We start from the raw sequence: 7977 nt of genomic DNA, 5'->3' as shown, positions 1-7977 counted from the left end.
ACTTTATTAAAAATGGTCTTACCTGTGCCGTTATAAAGAGCCAGAAGTATTCCTGTGGAAGACCCTCCCTCTTGAAGAGGTGGGTTCTTGGTTCCTGTCTCCTCCCAGTGCAGCAGGGCTGGGAGGGGCTGTGGGGAGGATCCCACCTCTCCTTGTGCAGCCACACGGCCGTGCCCACAGCTGGGAGAGCAGGCCAGTCTCTGGCCTCAGCATCCTTCCAGGGGTCAGGGAAGCTTTTTAGACACTTCTCCAGCTGTTGTGTGGGAGAAGATGAAGTCGTGCTTGACCAACCTGGTCACCTGTGCTGAAATGGCTGGGCTGGAGGCTGAGGGGACAGCAGTGGGTGCTGTGTCAGCCCCAGCAAGCTGCTGAAGGGGTGTTTGGGTGAGGGGGGTGAACTGAAACCTGCCTGCAGGGCTGGGCTCAGAGGGTGGGCTCAGTGGCACAGGTCTGGTTGGAGGCCAGTAACAGTGGGGTACCCTAGGGGTTGGTGCTGGGCCCAGGCCCAGAGCTCCCATTGCTGAGGGACAGGGTCCACCCTCAGTGAATTTGCGGGTGACACCAGATGGGGAGGAATGGCTGGTGCACCAGAGGGATGTGCTGCATCCAGAGGGATCTCAGCAGGCTGGAGAAGGGGGCTGACAGGAACCTCGTGACGATCACCAAGGGGACGTGCAAAGTCCTGAACGTGGGGAGAGTCACCCTCCTTCACCAGGATGTGCCGAGGGCGCCCACCTGTGAGGCAGCCTGGAGGAAAGGACCACGAGCCAACAAATGTGCAACAACTTTGCTCTTGCAGCCAAGTGTTCCAGTGGTGTCGTGGGCTGCCTTAGGCTGAGTATTGGCAGCAGGTAGAGAACCCTTCCCCTCTGCTCTGCACTGCTGAGGCCACCCCTGGAGTGCTGGGCCCAGAGCTGGGCTGCCCAGTACAAGAGACTGGGACAGACTGGAGAGAGTCCAGCACAGGGCCATGAAGGTGATGGAGGGACTGGAGCATCTCTGCCATGAGGAGAGGCTGAGAGAGCTGGGACTGCCCAGCCCGGAGCAGAGCAGGCTCAGGGGATCTCATCTGTGTGGATAAATACCTGGAGGGAGGGTGCAGAACGGACGGGGCCAGGCTCTGCTCAGCAGTGCCCAGGAACAGACCCAGGGGCCATGGGCACGAACTGACACACAGGAGGGGCCCTCTGAGCATCAGGACACACTTTTCCACTGTGAGGGTGGCTGAGCACTGGTGCAGGTGCTCAGGGAGGTGGTGGAGTCTTCATCTGTGGAGAGACTCGAAAGCTGCCTGGGCACATCCTGGGCAGCTGGCTCTGGGTGGCCCTGAGGGAGCAGGGACTGGGCAGGGTGACCTCCAGAAGTGCCTCCAACCTCACCCAGCCTGTGATCCTCCCCAGCGCTATTGGCAGAAATGTGAAATGGGCGTGAAGTCAGGGGCTATGTGTTGGTGAGGGGTTAGGCAGTGCTGAGAGGCCTGGAATGGGAATAGGTCCTGGTGTCTTCCTGGGTGGGCAAGGTAATTTATTGGAGCCTTTCTCCAGTCTGTTTGGTGATGGCTTGCACCTTTGGTGCCTTCTCTGCTGCCACCACCATTTGCCACAGCAGCAGCAGCTTCTACAGGGCAGAGAAGATGTTCCTTCTCTTCTCTCTGGGCTGAAGATGGAGGCCACAGCCCTGGGGTGTGGGAGGCATTTGTGAGTCCGTGTCTGTGCTGTGTGCCCCAGCCGTGCTCGCGGGCCGTCGGCAGCAGCAGACGTGGCACCTCAAGGGGTGAGGAGGACACGTGTGTGAGGTCCGGGCGGATGGTGCTGGGCAGTGTTGGGTGGCACCAGGGCAACCCAGCTGGGTGCCCTGAAGGGCTGCAGTGGCCTCCAGGCACATCCACTTGGAGTGTCGAGGCCATTCGGGGAGCACGGGGGCGCAGGGTCTGCTCCCCTAAGGGCACCTGGTCAGAGCAGCTGTGAACAACAAGCCAACCCTTGTGGTCATGGGGTAAGGGAGGTGATGAGGTTGGACCTGACCAGTGGCACAGTGCCTTGGGAATAGTGTGGGCAGCAGGAGAACCATTCTTTTTTTTTTTATCTGTGAGGATTCAGAAAGGGAGGAAGGCAAACCTTGCTCCAACTGTCTGGTGGGCTCTCAAGAGACTAAAGGCAACTGGAACTTCGCCACAGGTCAGACTGTAATCCTGGGGATGGTGGAGGGGGTCGGTGGGATTCTGAAAGTGGAGGAGGAGGGAGGAACAAAGGAGTAGGCAGAAAGGGGGTATGAAAGGGTTATGTTTAAAACAGGACTGGTTGATGCATTGTCTGCCTGTGTCCTGCACTGGCTTCATCTTCTGTCTGTCCTGTCCTTGGCTTAAATCCATTCTTACCTGTTTCTCCTTCAATCTCCCACAGCCTGTGTGGATGTGTGCTGCAAGAAGTAGGTGCCAGCTGCTGGAGAGGTGGCATGGGTGGGCTGTGGGAGATGGAATCAGCAGGGAAATGCCTGGTGAGGTTCAACGCAGGTACAAGTGGGGTAGGGAGGGTGGGGGAATGTGTAAAGTGCTTCAGCCTGGGGCTCAATGGGATCCAGGCTTCACAAAATTGCGGGTTTATGGGCAGGAGCTGAGGTGAGATCATGGGATCATCAGGTGAGGTCATGGGGTGATACTTCAGCTCAGCATCCAGTTGTGCTCCTACAATAAATACATCAAATGTGGTCAAACCAGGCAGGCCCTTGCCCTGCCATAGCCCCATGAACCACCCCTGCCTGGAATCCCGTGGGGCTGGTCCTGCTGCTGAGACAGGGATGGTGGAGGAGAGCTCGCCCAGCATCCAGGAGTGAGAAGCTAAACCCTGTCAGCCAGGCAAGAGGCAACAGGTCATGGAGCTCTGGGTGGGAAGGGGTCCAGAAGGGCTCTTGTCACCCTTCCCTGGTCGGAGCAGGTCAGGCTGGGATGCCCAGCATAGCCTGGAAACCCTCGTCCTCATGGGATGATGGGGTGGATGGAGACAGTAGACTCTGCCAGAGGGGGGATGGATCCCTGCACCCCCCTGAAGCAGTGCCTCAGGCTGACCCCCTGTTTGCTGTGGCCTGGGCTGGGACAGGGTACAGCTGGTGCTGTCACAGCTCAGGCCTGCTCCCCACCAGGGGCTCTGCACACCTTCATGGTGCCATTCGTTGTTTCCAGGGCAAGGACGAGGCTGTGGGCGCAGCTCTGCCTGTTTATTGAGGAGTGGTGACTGTGCTGCCTGCCAGCCCTGCCAGCTCCTGGGCGTGCCTGGTCCTGCCGCAATCGTGCCACTCTCGAAGGTTGCTCCTTCATCTTCTGCCCTACGGTGCCCGGTGCCACCGTGTGCCCCCATCCCAGCCAGGCAGCTCTGTGGGGCCGTGGTGGGGCCACTCCTGCAGCCACCCTGGGCAGCCCGGCACGGTGGCAGCAGCACTGCAGGGCTGAGACCCCACTGCAGCCCGTCCCCATCATGCTGCCTGCACCGGCTGCTGGCACATGACATGGGGATGTTGGGGGGAGGGAGGCAGGGGCGAGGCTGGCACCGTCCCACAGGCTCGGCGGGTCCTGGCAGGGAACAGCTGTGCACGAGACGTCGGTGTCAAAGCATCCCCTCGGTGCCACCTTTGTCCCCAGGTGTGGTTGGTGGGGTCAGGCCAGACCCCACAGTTCCAGGTCCTGGACGCAGAACTCCTCCCGGGACGAGAGGGTCTCGTTGTGGAAGGTCTCACAGCGGCAGCTGCCCCCGCGGTGCAGGTCCCCGTCCAGCCACAGCCCAAACCTGCCGCTGGGAATGTGCCAACGGCACAGTTGGCTGAGAGTCCCCACTCCTGCCTCCTCCATGCCTGGAGACGTCCCAGGCCACCTCCTGGGGGATCAGCCACCTCCTGTCCCCATCCCCTGTCCCCCAAAATGGGCATGAGACAGGACAAGCAGCCGCACCAGGAATGCCATCGTGCCCGCAGGCAGGGAGTGGGCAGGGAGCAAAGCCAGGCAATGAGATGGCCAGTGCCGCTGGACAATCTGTGCCAGCGTTTTGGGGTTCAAACCACCACCACGTGCCTGGACTCAGCTCCACAGGGCTCTTGTGGCCATCAGGGCTGGTGGCCCTGTGGGTGGCTGAAGTTGCCAGTGCAGCTCCTACCTGCCCCCACCGACCATCAGCAGGTCCACATCCCCTTTCACGAAGAAGTCGTTCCTGCCTGTCCACCTGAACACCTGCATGGGCACAGCAGTGGGGATCGTGGGCTGGGGCACAGTGTCCCCATTCCTGTCCCTGTCCCGTGAGGAACAGCTGGGGGTTGTTGAGCCAAACTGGCTCTGCCCAGCATGGCCGTGTCCCACTTCTGCAGAGGAAGACCTGGCCGAGCCTATCGGCATTGTCCTGCTGCTGGTCCGTCCCTCCCAGCAGCCCCGGGGGCCCCATCAGGGGACAGCTGCCACCACTGATGCCCCATCACACACACAGAGTCCCACCAGAGCAGGCAGATGTGGGTGAGCTGCCTCCACATCCTGCCAACTCAGTGCTGGGCTGTGACTGTCCTGCTATGCAAAGGGTCCCGCAAAGGGTCCCTGGTGACCCCCAGCTGGGCAGAGCCCCTTTCCCTGAGCCCCCCCTGCTCACTGCCTGGGATTTGCCTTCTACCCCCAGCCCCGGAAAAACTGAGGGGACCAAGCACAGCCATGCCACCCCACAGACCCCTCCCCAGCACCGTCGGGTCCCCCAGGCGTGGCTGAGTCCCAGGGGCATCGCCAGCCCTCCCACCCTGGGGTGGCCCACAGCTGGTGGCCCACAGCTCCCACCTTCAGCTCCGGGGAGAAGGAGAAGAGGAAGGTCTCCCCTGACCCGTAGAAGCCACTGCTGCAGCGAATGGCGCTGGAGGAGAAGGCACCGAAGGCCTGGGGGGAGCAGAAGGGGAGGCTCATGGCACAGTGCTCGGTGGGGCTCCCCAGTGCCACGACGTGTCCCCCATCCTGCCTCCAGCAGCGAGGATGTGGCCAGGTCCCGGATGCCGCCAGGTTTGCTGCCCCCAGTGCCGTGGGGCAGCTGGGAGGGAAGGGCCCGGCTGTACCTGTGCCTCCGTGTCCCTGATGAGCAGCAGGGCCGGGGACCCCGGCTGGCCCCCGCGCCGGTACAGCGTCCTCAGGCTGAAGCCATCCCGCCTGGTGGAATACTGCAGGCGCCAGGGCTGCTGTGTCAGCCGGGAGGGCAGGTGGGGGCCCAGCTGAGGCAGAGTGGGCTCAGTCGGGGCTGACAGGCTGCTGCTGAGCATCCTCCCCCTGCCCTGAGTATCCTCTTGAGAGAGCTCATCAAGCATCCAAACATCCTGCAAGGGGTGTCCCCAAGCACCCTCCTCCTAAACATGCTCCCAAAGGGTCTCCTCAAGCTCCCAAACTACCCAGCAGGCTCCTAGCATGTTTCCCCAAGCATCCTCACCCTGAAAACCCTTCTGAAATGGCTCCCCAGGCATCCTTCTCCCCACCCCCAAGAGGTGATGTTGAGGTGCTGTTAAGATGACTGTTCCCAAAGGGCAGGGGGATTATCACCCATCTGGCCTCACACTGGACCAGTTCCTGGCAGGAGAGTGGCCATGGCTGTGTGACACAGGGGAGATGAATGTGACGGTGGGTGCCCATGCTGGCAAGCGTCCCTCACCTCATGGATCTCCCTGTCCTGCAGGATGTTGCTCGGTGTGCTCAGCACCAGCCTGCATGGCTCCTCCAGGGCTGGGGCCGCTGCTGGGGCTCCCTCCCAGCCCAGCTGCCCCTCTCTGGCTGGCTCCTCACATCCCACAGGTGGCTCCTCACATCCCAGGGGCAGCTCCTCGTCCTGGTCGGGCTGAGGGCAGGTGGAGATGAATGTCCCTGTGGGCCCAAAGGAGCAGCATCTCCCGACCCTGCACTGCTTGGGGTGTCTCCCATCCTCTGTCCAGGGGCTGGGCGAAGGGGTCCAGAGTCCACTAGGCTGAACCTCCTGCCCCTGGCAGCCTCTGCTCCCCACAGCCCTGCTGTGCCATGCCGGGCCATGCCTGGCACTCTGCCAGGCGGTGCCACTGCTGCACACGGAAGTTCAAGGGCGTGTGGCCACCCGAGGAGGGAAGAGGAAGGGAAGGCAGGGGAGGCTTCAACAACTTCAGTCCCACTTCAGCAGAAGGGGCAAAGCATGACCTTTTCCCTCCTTGCCCACTGCTAGGCTGACCCTAAGGTGTGGATGGGTTCAGGGATGTGCCTTGGTCTTGGTGGCAGCTGGTGACAAGTGTCTCTCCCAGCCACATGCTCAGTTTGACTGTGGGTGCAGTCCATGCCCAAGGGTGAGTGGGCAGCAATTCCCTGCTGGTCGCCCTGAGGGGGACGAGGGATGAGCGAGGGCAACACTGGGTGGCAGAGGATCTCCTGCCCCCAGGGTGCCTGGATCCTAGGGGGGCAGAGTGGCTACAGGGGCAGGTCCCATGTGTGCCCATCACCCACTGCACCTCCCCAGGGCAGCCCCTGTCCATCTGTCCAGCCATGTGTCCAGTCTAGCTGGTGCTTCCCAGCACTGCCCCCAGCTCATTGCCAGCTCCTACATTGCCGTGTGGGACCCCATCATGATGGACTTACCAGGAGGTGGTAGCGGACTTGGAGCCCCCTCATTGCAGGTGCTGCCAGGGTGCTGGAACTGCTCTGCTGAGGAGCCCCAGACACCGCCCTGGGGTTAATGTTCACTGCGCCGGCCCCTCCCCGGCCATCTGTGCCTGACACAGATGGGTGCGGATCCCAGCAGCCTGTCCTGGCTCATGGGGGTCCAGGAGCTGACCCCTGCAGAGTCAGGTCCTGTGTGGTGCTGGGATAGGTGGGCAGGCGTCCCCCTCCAGCCAAGTGCTCGGTGGCTGGTGGCCATCACCTCCTTTGTGCCCCCACTGTCACCTGGAGCCAAGCAGGGAGCCCCGAGGCCACACGGGAGCCCTTGTTTTGGCATCAACAGGAAGGTGGTGCATGTGTTGCTCTTTGCAACACGACTGTTGCAATGGTTGTAGCAACTGCCAACACCTGCTTGGAGGCCATGGTGGCACAAGGAGATCCAGTCTGTGCTGACATCCTACGGAGCCAGAGCCCTGGGAAGAGCCAGGACTCAGCAGATGAGGGAGGGAACCCCTGGCTGAGGCACCCTCCTACCTCAGGTGCTGCTGAAGAAGCTCCTGCAGACCAGGGAGGAGGTGCAGCGCCCCGGTGCAGTCCCTTCCCACTGATGCCACCCCCCAGAACAGTCAATACAGCTGTGAGCCTGTGGGTACAACCAAAACAGTACTCCAGTGAAGGATTTTCTGTGTGCCCTGCATGGTGGCATGATGACTGCAATGCCAGGCCCAGGCCCTGGGCCCACTGCAGGCAATTTGGGGTTGCTCCTCATCTCCACGGCAGGGCCCATTGCACTCCTGTCAGTCCTGGGTGTCAGCTCTGTTGTCCCCATCAGGCTTTGACGGCAGCCTTGCCTTTTACCCTGCTCCTGCCACATCCCTCTGCCCCTGTCCCCATGTTTCCAAACCCCTGCCCCTGATTCTGTCCCTGTCCTTGACTACTGCCCTGCCCATTCCCCCTCCTGCCCTTTCCTTTTCCCTATCCTTGACCATGCTCCTGGCCTATTGCCCTTCCTTCTATTCCCCTGCTCTGTCCCTGCTCATGCCAATGTCATGCCTCTGCCCCTTGCTCCTCCCCTGCCCCAGAACTCACCCCATCACCTTCCTCAGGAGCACTTCTGAGTCCAGCTTTGGGGCTTGCTTCCCGGGGAGACCCAGATAGACCCAGCCCAGGGGACTGGTGGGACCAGGAATGGGGCTGCAGAGGATGGAGGTGCTGCCTGCAGGCCTCGGGTCAGTCCTGCTGCCTCCCAGCATCGTCCCCCTCCTGATGGTGAATTATTTTTGGCTTTGTGGGAAGAGGGGGCTGTAAAATAGGCACCCTCCCATAGCTCCAGCTAAGTCACTCTCTCCTTTTCTCTT

General features: G+C 61.5%; 1 protein-coding gene across 1 annotated transcript; it reads right to left on the bottom strand.

Annotated features, from left to right (window-relative positions):
* Positions 1-3649: 3649 nt before the first annotated feature.
* On the bottom strand, positions 3650-6631 carry TLDC2 (TBC/LysM-associated domain containing 2). The gene is made up of 6 exons (XM_027740419.1): positions 6599-6631; positions 5655-5837; positions 5071-5223; positions 4802-4897; positions 4143-4216; positions 3650-3785 (listed from the first exon to the last, which is right to left on the bottom strand). Exons 1-6 carry the CDS (start codon positions 6629-6631, stop codon positions 3650-3652), a joined length of 675 nt encoding a protein of 224 aa, XP_027596220.1.
* Between the last annotated feature and the right edge of the window lie 1346 nt (positions 6632-7977).

The sequence above is a fragment of the Pipra filicauda genome, unplaced genomic scaffold (assembly GCF_003945595.2).
Source record: "Pipra filicauda isolate LSUMZ 115617 unplaced genomic scaffold, ASM394559v2 scaffold327_size997775_pilon, whole genome shotgun sequence".
NCBI lineage: Eukaryota > Metazoa > Chordata > Aves > Passeriformes > Pipridae > Pipra > Pipra filicauda.
Note: the sequence above shows the minus strand (reverse complement) of the source record. Positions and strands in the feature narration are given on the sequence as shown.

Coding starts and splice junctions, on each gene's coding strand:
- TLDC2 (XM_027740419.1), bottom strand. CDS start 6,631: ATGAGGGGGCTCCAAGTCCGCTACCACCTCCTG. Junction 5,838..6,598: donor AAGTCCGCTACCACCTCCTG/GTAAGTCCATCA, acceptor ACCTGCCCTCAG/CCCGACCAGGACGAGGAGCT. Junction 3,786..4,142: donor CTGATGGTCGGTGGGGGCAG/GTAGGAGCTGCA, acceptor GCACATTCCCAG/CGGCAGGTTTGGGCTGTGGC.